This window comes from Maniola jurtina, chromosome 24 (assembly GCF_905333055.1).
Source record: "Maniola jurtina chromosome 24, ilManJurt1.1, whole genome shotgun sequence".
In the NCBI taxonomy this organism is placed as follows: Eukaryota; Metazoa; Arthropoda; class Insecta; order Lepidoptera; family Nymphalidae; genus Maniola; species Maniola jurtina.
In genome coordinates, this window is record NC_060052.1 from 2,424,623 (window position 1) to 2,452,273 (window position 27,651).

Here is a 27,651-nt window from a genome sequence, read left to right on the forward strand (position 1 = left end):
TTAATAAATACCTATACTTATCTAATCAATAATGATAATTACTGATATACATATTTTTATATAAATAAAGAAACTGCTAATAATAATTAAATAGTGTCTTAATATTCAAACGTGGAACCATGAAGACAATCGTACTTTTATTGGCCATAGGCCTTACAACAGTTGCTTGTAAGTTATAAGGCTTAGATACACCTGTAAGTTTTACTCGCGTTAGCTTACATGATTAACTTACGATTTTATTCTTTATTCTTTATTTATTTGCATTCATGTCTTACATCATAAAAAAATTATAATATTACAACATGAAGCCCCGTCAGGGGCTATTTACTAATGCAGACACTCTTATAAGTAATGATTTTAAGCTTATTTCGTGGTTTAACGACATATTATTATATTGTAGACTAGCTGACGCCCGCGACTTCGTTCGCGTGGATTTAGAATTTTCGAAATCCCGTGGGAACTCTTTGGTTTTCCGGGATAAAAAGTAGCCTATGTGCTAATCTAGGATATTATCTATCTCCATTCCGAATTTCAGCCAAATCTGTCCAGTAATTTTTGCGTGAAGGAGTAACAAACATACACACACACACACACACACATACAAACTTTCGCCTTTATAATATTAGTGTGACTAGCTGACTAGCTGATGCCCGCGACTTCGTTCGCGTGGATGTAGTTTTTTAAAAATGCCGTGGGAACTCTTTGATTTTCCGGGATAAAAAGTAGCCTATGTGCTAATCCAGAGTATAATCTATCTCCATTCTAAATTTCAGCCCAATCCGTGCAGTAGTTTTAGCGTGAAGGAGTAACAAACATACACACACACACACACACACACACACACACACACACACACACACATACAAACTTTCGCCTTTATAATATTAAGTGTGATTAGTGTGAAGTGTGATAGTGTGATTAGTGTGATTAGTGTGATAACGGGTATATAGAATTCTGTAATAACAGCATTAGGTATGGATATAACTTTGACTGACTAATACAAGTGTAAATTAAAAATTTATAACACCCCCGACAAGTGAAGGTAACAGTAACTAGAAAAGAGCTGATAACTTTCAAACGGCTGAACCGATTTTCTTAGATTATATCTAAGAACACTCTCGACCAAGCCACCTTTCAAACAAAAAACAATCTAAATTAAAATCGGTTCATTAGTTTAGGAGCTACGATGCCACAGACAGATACACAGATACACACGTCAAACTTATAACACCCCTCTTTTTGGGTCGGGGGTTAAAAAGCGTACAATGATACTTTTAATAAATGAATTTGACCTTGAGGTATTCAGTTAAGTCAATATTGGCAGAACCACTGAAATGGAGGTGGACATAAACATAAGTACGCTGGAAAAGGTGTACCCTATAGGGTACACCCTATAGGGTACACCTTTTGCTATAGCAAATTTGCTTATGCTATAGCATACCAAATGGGGCTATTTATGTATTTATTGTGTCGATTCAAAACGCCCCACTGAGCGTACGGGGAATTAAAATGGAAACTTTGTGTCAAGTGTTGACAGTATGTTGACAGATGTCTCATCACTAAGTGTTTATTTACACGAGGACGTTTAACAAATCGTCATTTTTAACCCCCGACCCAAAAAGAGGGGTGTTATAAGTTTGACGTGTGTATCTGTGCATCTGTCTGTGGCATCGTAGCGCCTGAACGAATGAATCGATTTTAATTTAGTTTTTTTTGTTTGAAAGGTGGCTTGATTGAGAGTGTTCTTAGCTATAATCCAAAAAAATTGGTTCAGCCGTTTAAGAGTTATCAGCTCTTTTCTAGTTTTCTTGTAGAAAAGAAGGTTAGATAACCGTTAGGTTCATAATATTATGTCAATTGACAAATGTCAAGCTGTCAAGATGGACGTTGCCTAGATACATAATTATTTATTTGAAAATGATGTTTTGGAAAACTCAGATACTTTGGATCGTAGGCGCGGAATAGTCCAAGAAAATCGGTTCAGCCGTTTGAAAGTTATCAGGTCTTTTCGGTCTTTTCTAGTTAGAGACCTTTACTCGTCGGGGGTGTTATAAATTTTTAATTTACACTTGTTTACCAATCGTTTCTTTTTTGACGGCGGCAATGCTTTATAAATGGCCGTGTTCACACGCATCGGTAATCGTGAAAAATGACGGACACGTCTTAAATCACGTATAGTCTTTTTATTTTAAAATCACGTTCATCAACGAACGAACAAAACGAATGTGAACATCAATTCGGAAATTTTGACGAATCGTGAAAAAACACGATCCAGCGTACTTGTACTAGAAAAGGTCAGTGGGCAGAACTACTACAATAATATTTTGCGATCTAGTAGGAATATGTGTCTTGCGTTGTTACATTTTTAAATCAACACTTGTTTAAATACAGGATCAAATATTTTAAACTAAGTATGTATATATTGTATACCTAAATAAATACAATATATTATGCTAAGTAACAATATAGCGTTTAATTTAGTTTCACTTTCAAAAGTTACATACTGTACCTACTTATAAATAACTAACTTATGCCCGTGACTTCATCCGCGTGGGCTACACTAATTTCAAACGCCTATTTTTCCCCTTAGGGGTTGTATTTTCAAAAATCCTTTCTTAGCGGATGTCTATATCATAATAGCTAGGTATCTGCAAGTCTTTCAACCAGATCTGTCCAGTAGTTTGAGCTGTGCGTTGATAGATGTCAGTGCGTCGGCTTTTCCCTTTACTAACCCCCGACCCAAAAAGAGGGGTGTTATAAGTTTGACGTGCGTATCTGTATATCTGTTTGTGGCATCGTAGCTCCTAAACTAATGAACCGATTTTAATTTAGTTTTTTTGTTTGAAAGGTGGCTTGATCGAGAGTGTTCTTAGCTATATCTACTTAATCGAAGAAAATCGGTTCAGCCGTTTGAAAGTTGCACCTTTCCAGTTTTTTTCCAGTAAAAAGTCTTTCTCTTTTTGTTCCAGCGCTCCCACGGCAACATGAGAGGATCATTGGCGGATCAGTGACCAATATAAACACCTATCCGTTCGCCGGGTCTCTTCAAATAACCACCAACAACGTCCAGTTCCGACACAACTGTGGTTGTACCATCATAAACAACAGATCCCTGCTTTCGGCGGCTCATTGTTGGCCGTAAGTAAAAAAAAAATAGGTCAAGGGCTAATTTTATTTTAGGGACTCGCGCTCCGTACCCGCGTCGTACAAGAAATAAAACTCCTAATTTTTGACGTGACAACGTCTTATGATTCGATAGAGCCGGCTGCACGCACGAAAAATCATGACTCATGCGGCGTTACCTCGCTCTGAGGCGTTCCATGTAAGGCTTGAAGTGCAAGCGAGAGCGCGGAACGAGCGACAAAGAAGCACAATCGGCCTTTGTTGTCACTTCAACTATCGTCAGTAAACCGACTTTACAGACAACCAATTTTTTTATGGTGGCCATTTTGAAATTATTGCGGCAATAGTAATAATACACATTTTTTGAAAATTTCAACTCTCTCGCAATTACGGTTTACGAGATACAGCCCGCTGCTGGCAGACGGACGGACAGACAGCGGAGACTTTTTGTAGTATATTATTAAAATTCAAAAAATTCCAAATTCAAAATATTTTAGTCAATTACTTTTGAATCGTCAAGTGCATCTACCACTGTTTCGGAATGCCTTCCCTACCGAGAAGAACTAGGAAGAAACTCGGCGGTTGCTCTTTTCAAAGATTTGATATACAACATTAGGGTACGGCATCCTTAAGGTACGGAACCTTTACATACGCCTGTCTCCAAGTACGCATGTAGTGCCATTAACAGATGTTGCTGGAAGGAGATTGCAAGAGAAGCAGTCAAAGAAGTCAAGAGTGAATAGGCAACTTCTAGGCAAGCGCACTCCATCTTAGGCTGCATCATCACTTGCTAGCAGGTCTAATTGCAGGCAAGCGCCAGTCTGTATAATTTAAAAAAAAAAGATAACTCATGTCTACACTCTGCCATGAGTGCTCAAATGAGAAAAAGGTGCAAGGATTTTTTTGTTCACAGACGCAATGCCATCGCCAATAGATACCGCGTCCGGATTGGCTCAACCAACGTGAGCAGTGGTGGACGACAGCACAACGTGGCTCAACTCATCGGCCACCCGAACTACAACACACGGAACCATGACAACGACGTGGGTGTGATCAGGGTGTCCACTGCCATCCCCCTCGGCTCCGCCACCATCCGCGCGGGAAGCCTCGCTTCAGCCAACCTCAACATCCCTGACAACTCCAACGTTATAGCTATTGGATGGGGATTTACCACAGTACGTTTATTAAAATTATATATTTTTTGGTGACAAGACAAACGGAACGCCCTTTCGGCATCAGTTTTCCCTTCCACCTATGATATGGGTACCTTCAAGTCAAGAGTGAATAGGCAACTTCTAGGCAAGCGCGCTCCATCTTAGGTTGCATCATCACTTGCTAGCAGGTCTGATTGCAGCCAAGCGCTAGTCTATATAATTTAAAAAAAAGGAATATCTTGGTGGAAGTCTTAGGCATGCTCTACTACATTAAGAATCCAAGGAATAAAAACCCTAATTTGGTGAACAAGGCAAATCTTTATGGTACAACATGCAGCAAGCGACGTACTAAATACCACCCACCTCCCACTGCTAAGCATGCAGGAAAAGCTAGCCACCAAGCAAGCCCCAAGTACCACCACACAACACCACACAAATCCACCAGAACACACTCGATGCACGCTTCGCTCCGACAACGGAGCATCCTCAGGAAAGGTAGACCTCCTTACAATGCACATCGCTCCTTTCTCTAGCTCGAGCTCTTGCCCACTGAAACTTTTCCGTAGGCAAAGAGGTCATGAATCGTATACCCTTCAAACCTTCGTAAAAACCTTCAAATATTACGTTTTGATAATTTTGACCATCTCTAAGCATACTAACTAGCCTCCCGATTGTGTAAGAAAAACTTATTCATGGTTATCGTTATCGTCGAGAAATTCTGCCCTTTGATTGGCTGTAAACAGCGAATGAACCAATCAAAGGGCAGAATTTCTTGACGATAACGATAACCATAAATAATTTTTTCTTACACAATCGGGGGGCAGATTTCCGTTTATTAGACAATTCCTTTGCCAAACCATGACAAATATGAATAAATCACGACACCACGCTCATAAACTTTTGTAAATCTGGTTTCTAGGTTAATGGAAGCCCATCGGAGTCGCTCCGTCATGTTGGTCTCCAGACGGTCAACCAAGCCAGATGCCAAAGCATCTATGGCGGCGGCACCATCACCGCAAACATGTTGTGCGCAATTTGGCCAGCCGGCGGCCGTGGCTCATGCTTCGGGGACTCTGGCACCGCTCTTCTCCGCAGCAATGTGGTAGTGGGCGTCACCAGCTTTGGCGCTCAATGCGCTTCGGCTCACTGGCCTGGTGTTTACGCAAGAGTTTCCAGATACGTCACCTGGATTAGGAACAATTCTTAACCACTTAGAATTATATTTTGCTAACCATTTTTACCTTAGTATGCTATAAGTTTATAACAAATACAATGAAAGAACAAAGGCCGAAAGTTCTGTTTGATTCCAACATCCTCATCGTTCTATTACTTATTGGTGACTAGCCGATGCCCGCGATATCGCACGCGTGGATTTAGGTTTTTCAAAATTCCGTGGGAACTCTTTGATTTTCCGGAATAAAAAGTAGCTTATGTGCTAATCCAGGATATTATCTAACTCCATTCCAAATTTCAGCCAAATCCGTCCAGTAGTTTTTGCGTGAAGGAGTAACAAACATACACACACAAACACACATACACACACACACACACACACACACAAACTTTCGCCTTTATAATATTATAGTGTGATTGCTCAATTGATCAACATAATGATAAGAGTTTTAACGTTTAAAATATCGTAAGTGATTTCCATTATAAGTATAGATTGTTACGGCCATACTGACGTATTTAGTGGATGTAATCCTGATTAGTTTCGAACCGATTTTCGACCGAAGAGCGTAGATTTGACCTATAGCTCGCTCCAGAAATGCGCGGGACTTCAATTACTTTTATACGTGGCATAATATTGCATATTAAATCTTTGAAAAGAGCAATCGCCGAGTTTTTTTGCTGGTTCTTCTCGGTAGGAAAGGCATTCCGTACCAGTGGTACATGCTTTGACGATTCAAAAGTACTTGTAAAAGTTTAATTGAACAAAATTATTTTGAATTTTGAATTTTTGACGAGGGACGAGATACGTTGTCCTTATTTTCCGTAGCAACCGATCCCAGAATGTTAAAATAAAAAGTTCCTTTTCAGCAAAGCGAGTTTAGCTGTAGATTCGGTTTAGATAAATAGACATTCAAAACTTATAACAAAACGTTTTTGGTTATTGATATACAGGGTGCTACCAAAACGCAAGCAAAAATGAAGACAGTTGATAGCACTGATGATTACTGATAACATACCACAGAAAAAAAATGACAAAAATAAAAAAATCCTGCATCTTCTGAAAATTCACAATATATTGCAGATAAAACATTTGACTGACGCTAGAGGTCAACGAACGTTCTGTAAATAGGCGACTCAAAGTCAATGCCGCGTCGTAGGAGGGGCATTGACCTGAGGTTTGCACGCTATACAATGCGGGTTTGAAAAATACTAAACCACTAAAACTACAAGATGAGGCAAATGGTTATTGGCATTGGATTGTGTTAAGGTAGTATAATAGTAACTCTAAGTTTTTGCTTGCGTTCTGGTTACACAAGCCAGATGCTCTATGTGCTCAGCTGTGCAAATAGCCGTAGGCCTCAAATAGACGAGACGGTTTTCGGCTAAGTTGAAACCGCAGTGTGTCTTTATTCACATCCAAATTTGCAACGCGCACATATTTGCGGTGCGACACCGAGTACCGGTGCGGCTCCGGCTCCGTGCGGAATCACAGACAGACACTTCCATTTTATTTATATGTATATATTGAAAATGTATATAACTATTGCCAATGCTTTATAAACAATCTATAGGTCCCTGGTATCATCAACATGGTTGGCAAGTTGTTCGTTGTTTTCGTGGTCGCTTTTCTAGGGTCTGCTGTATCTGACACGATTGATGATGAGCAAACGACTTCTGGTAAGTGTTTGTTTTAAGAGTGCTCCCCATGATCGGCCTAAGGCAAGCGTCAGCGCTTGCTGTTTATATCAACTTTTATATGTTCTGCTGTATGTGTCACGCAGATTGATGATTAGCAAACCGGTTCTGGTAAATATTTGTTTTAAGAGTGCTCTCCATAGTCGCTCCATCAGCGCTCGCTTTTCATATCAACATTTACGTGCCATATCCAACCTGTGAGATGGGCAATGTTTTAACAAACGCAAATCAACGTTTGCTATTACTGTACGTGTTAATTTTGTAAACAAATTAATATTTATAAACAAACATAAAACTATAAATACACGAGATGATATCCGCGACTTCGTCTGCGGAGATTTAGATTTTTTTTTAAATCCCGTGGCAAATCTTTGCTTTTCCGGGATAAAAAGTTGCCTATGTCAATTTCCGGGTCGCAAACTACCTCTGTACCTCATATAAATCGGTCAAACTGATAGGCCGTGAAAAGCTAGCAAACAGACAGACAGACACACTTTCGCATTTATAATATTAGTATGGACTAGCTGACTACCTGTTGCCCGCGACTTCGTCAGCGTGGATTTTGAATTTCAATAATCCCGTGGGAACACTTTACATTTCCGGGATAAAAGTACCCTATGTTACCCTCCAGGTCTTCGACTACATCCATGTATAAAAACAGGTCGATACGTTGCTCCGTTGCGGCGTGATTGAAGGACAAACCAACCAACAAACACACTTTCGCATTTATAATAATATGCGTAATTGCGTAGCGATTAATAGGCCTTTAAGGTTCTAGCTTCGCATAATTAGGCCATTATCGGGCGGATCGAAGGTTGTGTTTTTGTTAGAATAAAGTGTCATAACTCGCGTTTTGTTTATTTAGAACGAATATAATGTGTTTTTTGTTTGTCATTAAATAAAGTCTACAATAAAACACTTTTATCAAGATGACACCATTTTTATAAGTATCACAGTCAATGCTGTAGCAAGGACAACAAAACAAGGCAGATAAATCAAGCGCATTTCATCCTATGATGTAGTGTTTACTTAACTATGATGTTTATTTACTTTTTGCCTCAAAATTGTTTATTTTCAAGTTACTATGTTCAACTGTCTGTTAATTTCAGTCTGGTGTCAATGTACTCAACTCAATCTATTTAGCATTAACATTAAAGTTGCCCGCGACTCGATCCGGGCAAAATAACAATTTTTCCGTAGGTACGACTGATAAAAAAACTGGCGAAGTGCGAGTCAGACTCGCGCGCTGAGGGTTCCGTGCTCGGGTATTTCTTCCAATATTTTGCACGATAAATCAAAAACCAATATGGTTCAAAATAAATGAAAATCTGTTTTAGAATGTACAGGTAAAGCCCTTTCATATGATACCCCACTTGGTATTAGTTATATTACTTTGAAAATTGAAACATATTTTAATATTTTTTTCTGTGATGTAACCACAAATTCGCGGTTTTCAGATTCATTCCTTTACTTGTGCTATAAGACCTACCTACCTGCCAAACATGATTCTAGATCAACGGGAAGTAACCTATAGATTTTTTGACAGACACGTTGGACGGACGGACGGACGGACGGACAGACAGACAGATAGACAACGCAACAAAGTGATCCTTAAGGGTTCCGTTTTTTCTTTTGAGTTACGAATCCATAAATAAGTATCGACAAGTCATCAGTTCAATAAATATCAAAATCATCAATTTAATCGTGGCATGTACCGGTCATCACAATTATATCTTACTAGAGGATGCCCGCAACTTCGTCCGCGTTCCGTGGGAACTATTTGATTTTCCGGGATAAAAGTTGCCTATGTCCGTCCCCGGGATATAAGCTAACCCTGTACCAAATTTCGTCAGAATCAGTAAAACTGTTAGGCCGTGAAAAGGTAGCAGACAGACAGACAGACACACTTTCGTATTTATAATATTAAGTATGGATAACGTCGTAAGAAAAAACAGTCATTTCGAAATCACAGACAAACACAACCGTTTTATTTATAATATTATGTATATAGATTGTTAAATATAGTAAAATTATTCCGGTTTAAAATGAGATAAAAGGCCAGTATATATAACAGTACTACATACTAATTCATAGATCAAACTATAGGACAGTAGACGTTCATCGTGTCAACATGGTTGCAAAGTTGTTTCTTGTTTTAGAATTCGTATTTTTAGCATCTGCTATAACGCAGATTGAAGAGCAAATACCTTCTGGTAAATATTTTTTAAATTTCTATAAAAAAAGAATACCCGGCTGAGTTTGTTGTGGGCTCTTCTCAGACTTGGGCGCGTTTGGAACCCTCGAAGCTTTAGTTTTAAGTTAACGTAATTAATTATTACCACTACATCATTGTTTGACAATCAGAAAGTGTACAATAGTACCCAATTTGAATAAATGACTTTGACTTTGACTTTTTTACTGCACATAAATATAATATTATTTCAGACAGAATGCATTGCAAGCGGTCTTATAGCTTACCTTCTGACACAATATTAAGCAACCAATGTCCATGAAATTTTGCAGAAATATATCTGTGTCTGTGGTGTTTTAAATTGTGTAATGGACCCTTAACTCTATCCCTCACTTACTCCATGCAATCGTAGTCCCAAATTCATTTGAATATAAAGCAACCAAAGTCCATGAAATTTTGCAGACATATTCTAGAAACTAATATCTGTGCCTGTGGTGTTTTAGATTTTTTTCAAAATATGTAGTTTTAAAATTACAGGGGCTCAAAGATTTGTACTTATGTGAATTTTTAAGACTGCGTAACTTTGAAACCGAATATTTTAACGGAAATATGGAAAACCACAGGCATAGATATTAGTTCCCGGAACGTTTCTACAAAATTCCATTGAGTATTTTATTTTATTTTTTTATTCATTTATTTGTAATCGACAGCGTTACACCTAATATAATTTTACATTTTAGACTACATATAAAAATAAGGCCAAATGGGATTACAATACAGGATTACATTTTACTTATAAAGTTATAAGTAGTAATTATAAATTATAACAGAAGCTTTTAGTAAAGTAGTAGCGGTAGGTATGATTGGTTAGTATTCCAATGAGAAACGAACTACGTTTGTATGGAGCGAGTGACGGAGAGACCCCTAGATAAATTGTGTAATGGACTCTTAACAGTACTTATATTGTTCGTTATTATCATTTCAGATTTCTCACAGCCAGAGACGAGGATTGTTGGTGGATCACCAACCACTATTCAATCCTACCCGTTTGCCGCACCTCTTCTGTTATCCGGACGTCTTGTTTGTGGTAGTTCCATCGTATCCAGAACTACTCTGGTCTCAGCAGCTTCGTGCTTACCGTAAGTCAGAAAACAACGTAGGCCTGAACTCTAACGCTGTTGTCGTCTGATGATAAACTTTAGATTTTGGCAAATACACCGTGTAGTTGCGTAAATAGGCCACTCGAAGTCAATGCCGCGTCGTAGGTGGGGCATTGACCCGAGTTTTGTACGCTATACGATGCGGGTTTGTAAAAATACTAAATCAGTAAAACTACAAGATAAGGCGAATGATGGCGTATGATAATAACGTTAAGTTTTTGTTGTTACACGCTGTATAGTTTTGATTTATTTCATTTTTTTCGCAAATATAATTTATCGTCGCTCAGAACAGTCGTTAAATTATAAGCAGTATGTTACGATTCACAATCTTTCGTCAGTTTACAGTCTCACGAGGAAGTTACGGTTAACAGCTAGTATATACAATAATTAATTAATTACATTAATTTATTTACATCTATTTACTCTCACATAGAGACATACTGTCTCGTTTTACCTCCGTCGAAAGCGAATGGACGCTTTACAGAGCGGTTACGAATCCGATCCGAGTTCGTGAAAATATGCTCTATATTCTTTACTAAATAATTATTATTAAATGGAAAGCGATGTACTCGATGGCAGTTCGAATGTGAGAGAGTGAAAAAAGATTGACTGACTGACTGAATGTCTCACGGTGTTGCCAATAGACTATGCCTAAGCTAAGACAGCCGAACTGTCGAACATCACACCATCTTCTTCTTCTCTCTGGCCTAGTTTCCGCACTTAAACGTTTCCGTCTGTTGTGCGTGCGTTGCCCCTCCCCGCCGAAGTCTTCACTCCAGCCATCCAAGCTCGCTCCAGAAGCCAAGTAAACCGCCCACGTTGCCGAGGGCTTCATGAAGTGAGGTTGGGGATCCCAAATGACGTTCTCGTTGTTCTGTCACGCCTGTGTACTCCAGGAGCACGTGCGTTGGTGTTTCATGGACCTCCATGCAGGCCCTTCACAGAGGATTGTCGGTAACACCTATAACGAAAAGGTGTTTGTTTAGTGGGTTATGCGCTGTTATGAGTCCCACCAGCTTCCTAAGTTTATCTTTGTCCAGGCGGAGTAGTTAGTTTGTTAGTTTGTCGTTGATCTATGTTAGGGAAAGCCTCTTTGGCTTGCCTGCAGTCATTTGCGTTTGCCCATAATTGGGACACACGCCTAAGTACCTCATACCTTTTTTTGTTCACAGAACCGATGGTGCCACGAATGGATACCAAGTCCGAGTCGGTTCAACCAGGTATAACAGCGGTGGAAGAGTAATCAATGTGATTAGATTCATCATCAATCCAGGCTACAATCCTGTCACCATTGATAACGATATCGGTCTGATCAAGGTGGCAGCTCCCATACGATTCAGCGCCACAGTTCAACCTGCAAACCTTGCTCCCGCCAACCTGGTTATTCCTGATGATTTGATAGTTATAACTATTGGATGGGGAGCCGTTACAGTAAGATTATAAACGTTTTGCTTTTTTGGCTTATTAATCCGAAGGGCGCCAATGGGACCCTATTATTAAGATTCCGCTGTCCGCCCGCCCGTCCGTCCGTCTGTCTGTCCGTCAGTGGGCTGTATCTCATGAACTGTAATAGGTGCGGCCGGGCACTTGGTTCTATTGTCAGATCAATTATCAGACGCTCAGTATTTTATTTATTTATTTAAATATTTTATTGTTTAAAACAATGACAAAAAATGAAATAGATTTACAAACAAAAAAACAATAAAACACACTATAGTGATCTCTTCCAGGCAACCCACACATCTTATGAACTCATATAACTGTAAGGGCCGGCGCACATATGGCGGAGCGCAGCGCAGAGCATTTTTCACAGTCAAAATATTATCGACATTGTCCTCATTGAAATAATATCTAAAATCAATTGTGCATCCGTGCGGATACTCGCGCATTCGCGCGCAGTCCCGCGCGTGCTCGCGCATTCTCTGGTAGAAATTCGCATAATGTGTCACGCGACTAGAAAACTTCGCGGGCGTGCTCTGCGCTGCGCTCCGCCATATGTGCGCCGGCCCTTAAACTGTATGCTATGATATCACTAGATTTGTTTATTGAAACAGTCTAATTAAGATGTCGTTTTAACATCCCCCGGGCGTTAGATATATCCCTAAGGGAGTTGGCTAACTCCCGGCTTATACCATTTCGCTTCGACATATACCTACACTCCATGTCTCAGGTTCCCCCGTGTTTCCCACAGGACGCATTATGTGTTCATTTGGTGTCAGTTATTGAGACAATAAGTTTGGCTAAAAAAATTTCAAAAGAAAAATAAAACGGACTTCAAAAACGACAAACACTAAAAAGTAAAAAATAACTTTTGTTTAGCTACACGTGTAATGCACCTAGGTATGAAGTCGAGCGAGCATATTAAAACAAAATTAGAAATCCAAGAGTGAAGCTCGCCCGACTTCATACCTAGGTGCATTACACGTGTAGCTAAACAAAAGTTATTTTTTACTTTTTAGTGTTTGTCGTTTTTGAAGTCGGTTTTATTTTTCTTTTGAAAATTTTTTATTTCACAATTTTTAGTGGCCCTACTGTACTATAATATGCTGTGCCCAGTTAAAACCCTACTGTTTACTAAGCTATTACACTGATTGCGAGCAATTTGCTCCTATCCATTGAGGAGTTCTGTTCTCCATCTCCGAAGATATTCATCAGATCTTCACCAAATTTATATGGGACCACCTGCACAGTATATCCTTTCAAACAAAAAAAAAATTTTCCAAATCGGTCCAGGGGTCTTTGAGTAATCGGGGAACATACATAAAAAAAAAAAAAAAAAAAAGATCCCGACGAATTGAGAACCTCCTCCTTTTTTGGAAGTCGGTTAATTAGTTGTACCCAAGTCATAAATTAGGCTGACATGCATAAATGTAAAAGCCTATAATAAAGGATTTTAAAAAAAAAGTCATTTTCTACTGATATTCTGTTTTTAACCCCCGACCCAAAAAGAGGGGTGTTATAAGTTTGACGTGTGTATCTGTGTATCTGTCTGTGGCATCGTAGCTCCTAAACTAATGAACCGATTTTAATTTAGTTTGTTTTTGTATGAAAGGTGGCTTGATCGAGAGTGTTCTTAGCTATAATCCAAGAAAATCGGTTCATCCGTTTGAAAGTTATCAGCTCTTTTCTAGTTACTGTAACCTGCACTTGTCGGGGGTGTTATAAATTTTTAATTTACACTTGTTGATATATAAACATCGATTCTAATATTCTACTCTCTTTTTAGCCGGTTTTGCTAGGCAACGCTCCTTCAGAAGAGCTCCAAAGTGTTGCACTCAGGACAACCAACATAGCTAGATGCCAATTAATAAACGCCATAGTTGACCCTACTACAAAAGTATGTGCAAGAGCGACTTCCACCAGGGCAGAAGGTCCATGCAACGGTGACGGTGGATCTGCTCTGCTCTTCAACAATGTGGTTGCAGGCCTCACCAGTTTTAGAAATGGAATAGCTACTTGTGGGACACTCGGCTTTCCAACCGTCTTCACAAGAATTTCTCCATATTTAGCGTTTATACGAGCCAACTCTTAAGAGTTATTTATGTACTACATAGGTATGCTTTAGTTTTCCTTAGCTTACTTAAAAGGTAAAAAAAAAGATTCCGTCGAATTGAGAACCTCCACCTTTTTTGAAGTCGGTTAAAAAGTAGTTTCTCGCTAAAATGCGCGCGCGCCGCACTGCCTATACGCGGTACATAACTACATACGACCTCGTTACGGCGAACTGATAATGAAATAATTCAAATACGAGTGAAACCTAACTTCCTAAAAAATTCCACGGTTTTTTTTTTCTTTATGTAAAGTTTTATGTAAAGTATACCTTACGCAGTGTTACAAGTTTATTGATTCACATAATATGATTACAATAAAATGAAGCTAAAAATATTTGCAGTTTTATTTTATCATCCCTATATCTCCTCTTTGCTCAGGTTCGTTCCGTCGCCAGTATTTGAGAAATGGTGGGACTTTTCTTGGGATGATTATGTACTGAATCTATACATATAATAAAATTGTAGAAAAGCGGTGTCTGTACAATGGAAATATATAAAAAAAAAGTAGCAGGGGTTGTTATTATATCGATGCCGAACCCGAAATTGTTATTAATTATTTTTTGTCTGTTTGTCTGTGTGTTTGTGCACGCTAATTTCAGAAACGGCTTATATTGTAGTATGTAGTAAGCTTCACTTAACATTTAGTGTTTACTAGCTGATGCCCGCAGCTTCGCCCGCGTGGATTTAGGGTCTGAAATCTCGTGGGAAAGTAGTCACAAAGTTCCTCTATCGATTAAAAAAAAATTACGCAAATCGGTTCAGAAATCTCGGAGATTTCGGTGTACATAGGAAGAAAAACACAACTCCCTTTTTGAAAGTCGGTTAAAAAAGTAGCCTATGTTACTCCCTGATCAATCCTCTACTTGTCTGTGAAAACCCCGTCAAAATCGGTCCAGCCATTCCGAAGATTAGCCTTTTCAAACAGACAGACAGACAGACAGACAGACAGACAGACAGACAGACAGACAGACAGACAAAAATTTTAAAAACGTGTGATTCAGTGTTGGTATCGTTCAAATAACCATATGAGCTTAATATGAGGTAGTTATTTCGAAATTACAGACAGACACTCCAATTTTATTTATTAGTATAGATTTCTTGTCAATCGGTTCATAAATAAAAAAGTTATGTCAATTTAAAGAATCACGGCGAACATTTTTAACGTACATGCTGCCCGATAAGTCACTATTCCACGCGAACGAAGTCGCGGGCACAGCTAGTCTTCAATAATATTCATCCATTATTTTATTTCGAAATTTCTGATGTTTTTAAAATCTGTAGTTTAGATGTTGGAGTTAACTTATCTCAGAAATTACTCATCTGATTACAAAAAAATTGTTTCACTGATAGATTTATAACATTGTGCTCGAGTGCTATATTATGCTCACTATACTATATTATATTGTATCATTGACAAAGTCTTGGACAAAAGCTAGTTAGCTCAATTATCCGTCTGTCTGTCTGTCTGCAACCTTTTCACGGCCCAACAATTTAACCGATTCTGACAAAAGGTACAGGGTTAGCTTATATCCCGGGGACGGATATAGGCTACTTTTTATCCCGGAAAATCAAAGAGTTCCCACGGGATTACTAAAAACCCATCCGCTTAACCGATTTGTATGTTTGGTACCGAAGTAGCTTGCGTCCCTGTAATTGATATAGGCATTTCATCCCGGAAAATCAAACAGTTCCCACGGGATCTTTAAAAACCTAAATCCACGCGGACGAAGTCGCGGGCATTCTCTAGTCTACAATAAAACACTATTATCCATCTTGATAATAGTGTTTTATTTTAGACGATTTTATAAGAAGTATATATGAAAACAAAATGATACAACTAACAAATCATTTAGATACATCAGATATTTTTTTTCTGCCTCAATATTGTTTATTTCTAACTTACTTTCTTAACTTCTGTTCGACTGTCTGTCCATTTCTGGTGTCAATGTACTTCATTCTCAATCTATTTAGCATAGACGTTTTTAAAACCCGACTTGACCTGCGCATAATAACTGTTGTTTCCGTACGACTGATTGATTGTTTAAAAGCTGATCAATCATTTGTAGAATCTCATTTGTGTAGAAGCAGGCTTTACTTTGCGGAAGTCATGACATACAAAGAATCATAAGCTTAATCCATACTAATATTATAAATGCGAAAGTGTGTCTGTCTGTCTGTCTGTCTGTCTGCTACGCTTTCACGGCTCAACCGCTGAACCGATTTTAATGAAATTTTGTACAGACTTAGGATACATTCCGGGGAAGGACATAGGCTACTTTTTATCCCGGAAAAACCAACAGTTCCTGCGGGACTCCTAAATACTCATCCACTTGATCGATTCGTATGTTTGGTACCGAGGTAGCTTGCGTCCCTGTAATTGACATAGGCAACTTTTTCATCCCGGAAAATCAAACAGTTTCCACGGCATCTTTACAAACCTAAATCCACGCGGACGAAGTCGCGGGCATCCTCTAGTTTGTTATAATTCACAAAAAAAACCGGTCAAATGCGAGTCAGACTCGCGCACTGAGGGTTCCGTACTCGGGTATTTTTTCCAACATTTTGCACGGTAAATCAAAAATTATTATACATAAAAATAAATATAAATCTGTTTTATGCACAGGTAAATCCCTTTCATATGATACCCCACTTGGTATAGTTATCTTATTTTGAAAATTGAAACACATATTAATTTTCTTTTTAAATGATGTAACCACAAATTCGCGGTTTTCACATTTATTCCTGTACTTGTGCTATAAGACGTACCTAACTACCAAATTTCATGATTCTAGGTCAACGGGAAGTACACTATAGGTTTCTTGACAGACAGACAGACAACAAAGTGATCCTATAAGGGTTCCGTTTTTCCTTTTGAGGTACGCAACCCTAAAAAGGCAAACTTGTATGGTACAACATGCATTATGCGACATACGCCACCCGCCTACATGCATAACAGTAGGTATGAGTTGATTATCGCGTGTAATGACATGTGACGTGAATTTTGACAATTGACAGTCAAAAAGTATACAATGGCACCAATGGCACAAGAATGGTACCCAATTTGAATAAACGCTTTAAGTTTGAGTTTACCTTTGTGAACGCATCTTTAGAAAACTCGTAACACTAAACGGTAATTGCTAACCAAAAGGCCAGCTAGTAAATATGTAGAAGTAGTAAAATTTATTGCGCGTAATTACTCCGGCTTTGTTTTATAACTATAATAAATTTCTATTCATAGGAGAAATTAGAAGGGGGGGTGAAATATGGCCCATGAAATGGCTATTAAATCTGGCACCAGAGAAATCGGAATAAGTAGATCAGCGATATAAATGATCCAATAGATGCGGCGTTGCATAGTAGGTAATAACACGTTCCAACGAACATAATATTCTATGTCAATCTTTCTCCTGTCAATCGTCTTCTTCTTGTTTTTAGGATTGCGTACCCTTATAGGATTACTTTCTTGTCTGTCTGTCTATCCGTCCGTCTGTCGTGTCTATCAAGAAAACCTATAGGGTACTTCCCGTTGACCTAGAATCATGAAATTTGGCAGGTAGTTAAGTCTTATAGCATACGCAAAGGTAAATCAGGAAACCATGAATTTGTGGTTACGTCACAAAAAAAAAATGTGTTTCAATTTTCAAAGTAAGATAACTACCTATACTAAGTGGGGTATCATATGAAAGGGCTTTACCTGTACATTCTAAATCAGATTTTAATTTATTTTTATGCATAATAGTTTTTGATTTATCGTGCAGAATATCAAAAAAATACCCGAGTACGGAAGCCTCGGTGCGCGAGTCCGACTCGCACTTGGCCGGTTTTTTTTATGGTATCTTATCAATAATCATCAGTAGTATCTATCACCTGTCTTCGTTCTGGCCTCTGGGTACATCCTGTATGTACTTATAACCTTTCAAGTAACGCTCTCGTAGTCAAGTAAAAAGTGGGTCAAACGTCGTTATATGCACGTGTGGCTGTAACGGTACGTATATTCCGTTATTTAGTATGTAGAACGGGAGGCTGAGCCGTTAATACGACGTGATTGATCGATCGGCGGTTTGGTGACCCGTTGTGGAGCGAATACAGCCCGAGCCCACTAGTCGACTGTCGGGCCCCGACATTTCTTGTAGGCGCCGACACAAAATCTGTTTCAGACAAGTGTAAATAGCTTCATCTATACATATAATAAAATTGTAGAAAAGTGGTGTCTGTACAATGGAAATATATAAAAAAATGTAGCAGGGGTTGCTATTATATCGATGCCGAACCCGAAATTGTAATTAATTTTTTTTTGTCTGTTTATCTGTTTGTCTGTGTGTTTGTGCACGCTAATATCAGAAACGGCTTATTCGATTTAGATACGGTTTTCACTAATATATTGTAGTAAGCTTCACTTAACATGTAGTGTTTATTTCATGTCAATCGGTTTATAAATAAAAAAGTTATGTCAATTTAAAGAATCACGGCGAACATTTTTAACGTACATGCTGCCCGAAAAGTCACTATTCCACGCGAACGAAGTCGCGGGCACAGCTAGTATAAAATGTATTCTGCCACTGGAACATCTGATTAAAATCCGGGCCCGACAGCCGACAAGTGGGAACCGGCTCTTGCACAAAGGACAACTGCCACTTTCTGTTTGGTGATATAGTTGGTACCAGAACTAAAGCTGTCCAGCAACGAAATTTAGCCTATTGGGACGCTCATTCTATTCTTAATCTTAAGGGTTCTGTACGAAGCGACCTCCAAACCTAAATTTGAAAATGAAAATACATTATTTTCGTTATCAGCATCTTAAAAAGTGTCATTGTACTCATAAACTATATTGTGGTTTCAAAAAAAATGTATGCCCACCATCTTGAATTTGGAAATGGACATAATTTTCTTATAAGTAAAGTGTCTGGAGTTAAACATAAATAAATTAAAACGGGTATGTAAAAGGATATAATGTTCGAATGTTCGTAATAAACTGCCTGAACATATGACTTCCTCGATTTGAAATCTGGTGGCTTTTTCGTTATGTCATAAAACCGGCAGTTATGTAAGAGTAAACTGGCGTTTGAAATTCCCCACTACGGCGATAAATCACGACAAAATCAAACCTCACTCCACCCTTTACTAAACCAACTTTTGAACCAATATTTGCTAACGCCACGTCCAACGTTGGTTTAACACTCTGCTTGGAGGTTGTTTTCCAACGGTTTCAGTGTTATTCCGTGATTAGGGTATGTTTATTCAGTAACGTGTGAAAGCTTGAAAGTTTCAACCCCTTTTCACACCTTTTCGGTACCCATCCGCGTATAAAATAATATGTTTATTATTAACCGATTTCAAAAAAAGTCAGCTAAGGGCCGGCGCACATATGGTGGAACGCAGTGTAGAACATGCTCGCGAAGTTTTCCAATCGCGTGACATATTACGCGAATTTCTACCAGAGAATGCGCGAGCACGCGCGGGACTGCACGCACGGATGCACAATTGATTTTAGATATTATTTCAATGAGGACAATGTCGATAATATTTTGACTGTGAAAAATGCTCTACGCTGCGCTCCGCCATATGTGCGCCGGCCCTCAGTGAGAGCAGCGCCCTCCATTTATATTTTCGTAAATAAATTTATTTCCTCCATATTTTTAAAACAGTTGAAATTAAAATATGCCCTAATTGTTCCAACTTACAATAGACAAGTTAGAGAGGGAGCCCACGCGTGCCAGACCTCCGTTATTTTATAAAAGCTGAAAGTTTCAACAACACAGGGAGGAACGGTCAGCGACTATGACGTTTCGATCATACTGGCTTTGCCCGCTGCCAGACGCTCTTACACTTTAATAAATTGTTAAACTTAGATGTCTGGCAGGGGGTTGCAACTTGCAACCATACTGTCTGGCAATGAATTGAAATCGCACGTGATCAAATGGCGATCAAATGGTACGTGATTTCTATTCCGAAGAAAACATTTAAAAAATAGACGTTATACTTTGACGTAAGATTTTTTACACCTTTATTATCTGTGGGAGATTCCCAAAGCCACCATAATCCAAATTTCATAGTCGCTGATCGTTCATCCCTGTGTTGGGGACAATACGCAGAAAAACTTTCAGCTTTTACAAAATAAAAGCTGACTAGACGTCAGACGTAGACTGAAATCTAAACAGCGCACTTTGACTTTGCTTAGACTTAAGTTTCGGTTAAAACGAGACAGATTTATGCCAGCGGTATAACGCTGTCTCGTTTTTACAAAGTCTTAAGTCAGAGCAAAGTCTAAGGGTCTGGTTTCTGGTTCTGGTTTAAGACTTTTATTAGTTCCATAAAGGAATTTCCACTTATATGAAACTTACAGGCTATGTTACAGAGTTCAAAATTACATTACATCTATAAAGCGCACTCAGACTTTGCTTAAACTGAAGACAAAGTTAAAACGAGACAGATGTATATCTCTGACATAAATCTGTCTCGTTTTAACTCAATCTTAAGTCCAAGCAAAGTCAAAGTGCGCTATAATCTCACCCTAAGTGCACTCTATAGATCTCAGCCTTAGTCCAAGTGGTAAAAAACTAGCAACTCGTAAAAGTGGCAAAATTAAACAACAGAATAACAAATGAAGCACGTCGCAAAGACGTATCACTTTGCGTGCAATGTAAATTCTTTATGCCCTCTTATCGTAGGTAGGTATACAAAGAAATGAATAGGGCGGCGATAACATTCGCGAAATTCTTGCTTCCGTTTCCGGGTTGCGGAAGTAAGGTCATAGCCCACTTACACAACACCGCTGCAACACAGCTCCTGCACAACACCACCTGTACAGCTAGCAAACAACTCGCTGATCCTACGCTCCGCCTCAGGAAAGTGGGAAAGTCATTTGTGGGAATGAGTGTAATATCCATACTAATATACTAATATTATACTAATATAATATTATAAATGCGAAAGTATGTCTGTTGGTCTGTATGTCTCTATGTCTGCTACCTTTTCACGGCCCAACGGTTTAACCGATTCTGACGAAATGTGGTACAGGGTTAGCTTGTATCCCCGGGAACGGACATAGGCTATTTTTTATCCCGGAAAATCAAAGAGTTCCCACGGAATTCCTAAAGGCCCATCCGCTTAACCAATTTGTATGAAATTTGGTACCGAGCGAGCTTGCGTCCCTGTAATAATTGACATGACATTTTATCCCGGAAAATCAAACAGTTGCCGAGGGATTTTAAAAACCTGAATTATGCGGACGAAGTCGCGGGTATCCTCTAGTTTTATAATAAAATTCCACAGTCAATTTAAGACTTGCCTTTACACAAGTTTAAAAAATCTATTAAAAGTATGCTCCTGAAAAAAGCATATCATCATGATCAACCCATTTCCGCCCCACTACTGAGTACGGGTCTCCTCTCAGAATGAGAAGGGTTTAGGCCATAGTCTGCCACGCTGGCCCAATGCGGATTGGCAGACTTCACACACCTTTGAGAACATGGAGAACTCTCAGGCATGCAGGTTTCCTCACGATGTTTTCCTTCACCGTTAAAGCAAGTGATATTTAATTGCTTAAAACGCACATAACTGAAAAGTTAGTGGTGCGCGCCCGGGATCGAACCCCCGACCTCCGATTAGTAGGCGGACGTTCTAACCACTAGGCTATCACAGCTTATCACAATCGAAGATTATGTAAATGACAAAAAAATCGATTTGACTCGCTCCAGCAATGCGCGGGGCTGCAATTGCTTGTATAGTAAGTACAGTATGGCACATTATTATGGTAAATTGAACACTTGAAAAGAGCAACTGCCGAGTTTCTTGCTGGTTCTTCTCGGTTCATCTAGTGCTCCAATATTTTCAGTAATAGTAATATCAGTCATAAAAACTTACTGTATATAAAATAACTTGAAAATTAGGAAGTCTATAATGAATAATAAACTCCTCAATTAGCAAGAAATAGATATAATTCATAGTTACGATGCCCAAGAGAAATCTATCGTTTAATATTAGTTATTAGAACTAATTGCTTTCTATCCGTTTTAATTGGGGACTACTAAACTTGGATACAGTTTATAATAATGTACAACGCACACTCGCAGAAAAGAGTGGAGCCGAGTTCTGGCATCTTTCTTGACAATAACTCAAACCTACTAATATTTAGATACTACTAAATAATGTCCGCGACGGTCCATGTGGATTTCCGTTTTTTTTTAAATCCCGTGAAAAATCTTTGAAAATCGATAAAATGGAGTGGTTTTTAAAAATGTTATGGAAACTCTTTGATTTTCCAGGACCAAAATTCAGCGATGTGTCGTCGTAAGATGTGAAAATGCAACGATAGAGGATGAACATCAGTTGGACCTTGGCAAAAAACTAGGTTTAAGTTAAGTTGAAATTAGATAAGAATATTATAAATTAGTGTTAAAGATGTTGTAATATAAATAGCAACAGGTAAAAATAAAATTAAAAAAATCCGCGATGAGCGATGGTGAGAAGCAAGTGGGACTAGTGGCCATAAGATATTATTATTATTAAAAAATTCGTCTCTTGTCCACTCCGTCCGTATGCGCTGGCCTTTAGAATCCGATAGTTCGAACTTGAAAATTACACCCGTATTAATTTTCGATCATAGCCTAGGTATCTCTATTGATTACAATTTGATAACCAATTTAGAGGTAAATGCAGGGGTTGGCTCACAGACGGGTCAAACTTTTCCTATATATTATCCACGAAGAGAAGATAGTATAGGGCTCTCTGTGTTATATAATCCCATACAAATGACAGAGACAAAAAAAACTCGGTGGACGTTTTGAGTCACCAACCAAACAAACGAATCTATGTTTTCGAAAACTGTATAAAAATCGCACTAGTGCGGTTGAATTATAGTGGTAAAATAAGGCTCATCATACATTATTTCAATATATTGTACCTACATTTATTAAATAAATTAATAATTCATTCAATTTAATTTCAATCCACGTTACCACGGTTGTAAGAGTAGTTTCAAGCAACATGGACTGGGAAAGTTCTTACGTATTTCTTTTCAAAGATTTTCAACATTTTCCTACTTGTGTAAAAGTTTTTTAAGGATCTTAAAGCCAGAACTGTACATAACTAATATATTTATACATTCACAATTTACAAATCTTGCTATTCAAGATCCTTTTCACGAAAATCATGGCTCAGTTTACGCTCGTGACCCTTTTTGTATTCAAAAAAAGATTTCCTTTCAAAATTATTTCCTTCAAGTCTAATTTAAGATTTGAAAAGAAACATAGATTGCAAAGATTTCAAAAGAAGACTGTGAGATATCCATAAATATTATAAATGCGAAGTGTGTCTGTCTGTCTCTGCTAGCTTTTCACGGCCCAACTACAGTTTTCACAGCATTCTTACAAACCTAGATCGATGTAGACGAAATCGCGGGCATCGACTAGTATAGTTTGTAACAGAGGCAGCTTGTATCCCAGAGAGGATACAGATATAGGCTACTTTGTATACCGGCGAATCAAAGAGTTTCCACGGGATTTTAGAAAGCCTAAATCCACGCGAGTAAGGAGTAACATAGGTTACTTTTTTAGTCGACTTTCAAAAATGGAGGAGTTGTGTTTTTCTACCTATGTACGAGTACACTGATATCTCCGAGATTTCTAAACTAATTTGCGTATTTTTTTTTAATCGATAGAGGAACCTTGCGACATTGTTGCATAAAAAAATTGGATTCCAACTCCTCAATCCTGATGCTTCAGGGGATCTGACTAATCTACGCGGGCGAAGCTGCGGGCATCATCTAGTTAAGCAATAAAGATGTTTAAATAAATATGTCAAATATATGTAGGTAGTTTCCATTGAATTGTTTTCAGTTTTCAGCATTATACTTGAACGGTAAGATTATGAGAGATCTCCTGATAACAGCTTTGTAACAATCAACGGAACATCTCGTTTGATGTAACTTGACAGTGATATATTAAACGCTTGATTGAAACTCATAAATTATTTTGAGAATATAATTATTTTACAAACAAAATAACGCCTTGAATCTAAAAGCCAAGGCTTAGTTTTAAGTTGGTACCTAGCTACCACAACGGAAAGACGGTTAGAGCATCTACGCACTGCATCCAATCCGAATCCGTGAAAATACGTTCCGAAGTAGTCATAGAATTATTTGTATGGTAGCTTACGCACTCGCTCCGACTTCCGTCATCCGAGTTCTGTCCGTCATCCGTGAGAATATCTCGGATTCAAATCGGACTATGACGTAGATATCTCAAAGATGACCATTAAATAGCTTAGGGCCGGCGCACATATGGCGGAGCGCAGCGCAGAGCATTTTTCACGGTCAAAATATTATCGACATTGTCCTTATTGGAATAATATCTACAATCAATTGTGCATCCGTGCGGATACTCGCGCGTCCACGCGCAGTCCCGCGCGTTCTCGCGCGTTCTCTGGTAGAAATTCGCGTAATGTGATACGCGATTAGAAAACTTCGCGGGCATGCTCTGCGCTGCGCTCCGCCATATGTGGGCCGGCCCTTAGATTTGGATCAGAGATCAGATTAGTGCGTAAGCAATATCCGAGTTCGGTCCGAGTTTTTTTATATCCGTATTTTCACGAACTCGGATCGGATGACTGCGTAACCGCTCTAAAGTTTTTAATGATTCATTATCATCACATCTCTTTCGATTCGCAATGTCCACTAGGCAACCTTTGGTGAAAATTCAAAATTCAAAATTCAAAATATTTTTATTCAATTAGACTTTTGCAAGTTCTTTTGAATCGTCAAAAGCATCTACCACTGGTTTGGAATGCCTTTCCTACCGAGAAGAACCAGCAAGAAACTCGGCGGTTGCTCTTTTCAAAGATTTGATAGACAACAAGGAGATAGTACTAATACGATAGGTGGACAGAGTTGCTGGGAGGCTTGTGAGAGACCCTAAAAAAGACATATCATGTCCAGCTGTGAACTTCTATCGGTTGATAATGATAATGATGATGAACGCTTCTTTAATTTTTTTAAATAAAAATAGCGAGCAAACGAGCAGGAGGATCACCAGACACGGGCGGTGGAAGTGTACCAAGCACCCAGGTGGTGAGCGTGAAATTGCTTGCGGTGGCGTGCGGTGCGGTTGTAGAAAAAGGAGGGTGGAATGAGGTCAAACCATTCTTCAGAGCACTACCCATTATAAAGGCGGTAGAACACGCAAAGAGAGCTTACGTCTCTGCGGTGCTCCAGGCTTTCCAAAGAGCCGGTTAGTTTGGGATGGTCCACAAGTCGAACAGCCCGCCTTAGGATTCGATCAAATGGAAGGAGTTAGTACTGGGGTGCTCCTGCCCTCAGGTCAGACTTGACAGTATCCACTCCATATACTCGTATGGGCGGACTTGCGATTTTGTACAGTAAGACCGTCGATTATGAAAAAAAGGTTCCGACGAATTGAGAACCTCCTCCTTTTTTGGAAGTCGGTTAAAAATAACGCTTGCAGCTAAACGATTTTGATCAAAAGTACTTTTCCGTCTTTATTTCGACCGCAACGTTCATGCAATTCAGTTATTGATTAAAAAACTTCGAACATAAAATGTAGCGCACATTTTCCAAAGTTAGTAGAAGTTGGTAGTATTAAAGTGTAAAATTGAAAAGTCCCTTGGTTAGTACTTGTTTCACGAGTAAAAGGGATTACGTAACTTGGCACTTTTATACTCGTTTTCACAACTTTCGAACTAAGAACTTTTCTAGAAGTTTTTATTTAATGTTAGTAGTATTCAGGATCCGGTTTTTCTATTTTAATTATTATCAACGCATTGCCAGCTCACTACTGAGCACGGGTCTCCTCTCAGAAAGAGAAAGGTTTGGCCATGGACTACCACGCTGGCCAAGTGCGCATCGACAGACTTACCCACCTTTAAACACACTATAGAGAACTCTCAGGCATGCAGGTTTCCTCACGATATTTTCCTTCACCGTCAAAGCAAATGATATTTAATTGCTTACAAGTGTAAATTAAAAATGTATAACACTCCCACAAGTGAAGGTTACAGTAACTAGAAAAGAGCTGATAACTTTCAAACAGCTGAACCGATTTTCTTGGATTATAGCTAAGAACACTCTCGAACAAGCCACCTTTCAAACAAAAAAAAACTAAATTAAAATCGGTTCATTAGTTTAGGAGCTACGATGCCAAAGACAGATACACAGATACACACGCCAAACTTATAACACCCGCGACATGCCGACATGACAATCAGGGTAGGGACGACCCGCACAGCCTCCGCGTTAACAGGGCTCTCTCCGTCACTCGTTTCATACAATCGTAGTTCCAATTTCATTTGAATATTAAGCAACCAAAGTCCATGAAATTTTGCAGACATATTCTAGAAACTAATATCTGTGTCTGTGGTGTTTTAGATTTTTCTAAAAATATGTAGTTTTAAAATTACAGGCGCTCAAAGATTTGTATGAAAATTTTTAAGACCACGTAACTTTGAAACCAAATATTTTAACAGAAATCTGGAAAACCACAGACATAGATATTAGTTTCTAGAATATGTCTGCAAAATTTCATGAACTTTGGTTGCTTAATATTCAAATGAAATTGGAACTACAATTGTATGAAACGAGTGACGGAGAGCGCCCTCTTAACCCGGTGAGGGATAGCCCAAGCGCTATGCCTGTGTGCGGGGCGTCCCCCCGCCTCACACCCCTATTGTCATGTCGACTTGTCGCGAACTATATGCGGCCGACATCTTTTCTATTTTACTTTCAGGTTATCCCAGTGGCTAGACTGTGCGTTGATAGATCAGTCAGCCAGACAGAGAGGACAAGTATTTTTATGTGACAGGACAGTTATTTATTTCACAAGAAAAAAACCAGCCAAGTGCGAGTCAGACTCGCGCACTGAGGGTTCCGTACTCGAGTATTTTTCCAACATTTTGCACGATATATCAAAAACTATCACACATAAAAATAAATAAAAACCTGTTTTAGAATGTACAAGTAAAGCCCTTTCATATGATACCCCACTTGGTATAGTTATCTTACTTTGAAAATTGAAACATATTTTAATAATGTAAACACAAATAAGCGGTTTTTACATTTATTCCCGTACTTGTGCTATAAGACCTACCTACCTGCCAAATTTCATGATTCTAGGTCAACAGGAAGTATCCTGTAGTTTTCTTGACAAACACGACGGACGGACGGACGGACAGACAGACGGACAACAAACTGATCCTATAAGGGTTCCGTTTTTCCTTTTGAGGTACGTAACCCTAAAAAAACAATTACTTATCTCGATTTTGAAACGGTGATAAATTATTTAGGTCCTTTTGAAATTAAACTCTGGCCTCATTTTGGTGGTTACCTCACGAACAATGTAAAGTTCTGTAATCAAATTAACTTGTACATATCATGTGAATTTGAAACTCTGGAAATTTCCTGGGAATAGGTATTACAACGTTTTAACTTTGTTATCAGAGGAATGTGTACGGTATTCCTAAGTTGGTTACTAATTTAAAATGTAAGTACCGGAAGTACCTATTTAGTTTTTAAGTCCCGACCCAAAAAGAGGGGTGTTATAAGTTTGTCGTGTGTATCTGTGTATCTGTGGCATTGTAGCTCCTAAACTAATGAA

At 38.7% G+C, this 27,651-nt stretch overlaps 3 protein-coding genes across 3 annotated transcripts in view; 2 read left to right on the top strand and 1 right to left on the bottom strand.

Moving 5' to 3' along the window:
• LOC123877618 (dopamine receptor 1-like) overlaps positions 1 to 27,651 on the bottom strand; it is a 125,879-nt gene that overhangs the window by 66,239 nt on the left and 31,989 nt on the right. The gene's annotated exons all lie outside the window — the stretch shown is intronic.
• LOC123877621 (trypsin CFT-1-like) lies at positions 120 to 5,484 on the top strand. The gene is made up of 4 exons (XM_045924447.1): positions 120 to 168; positions 2,970 to 3,138; positions 4,037 to 4,298; positions 5,197 to 5,484. The coding sequence occupies exons 1-4, from the start codon at positions 120 to 122 to the stop codon at positions 5,482 to 5,484; spliced, it is 768 nt and encodes a 255-aa protein (XP_045780403.1).
• LOC123877620 (achelase-2-like) lies at positions 9,200 to 14,381 on the top strand. The gene is made up of 4 exons (XM_045924446.1): positions 9,200 to 9,358; positions 10,322 to 10,475; positions 11,669 to 11,927; positions 13,723 to 14,381. The coding sequence occupies exons 1-4, from the start codon at positions 9,277 to 9,279 to the stop codon at positions 14,026 to 14,028; spliced, it is 801 nt and encodes a 266-aa protein (XP_045780402.1). The 5' UTR covers positions 9,200 to 9,276; the 3' UTR covers positions 14,029 to 14,381.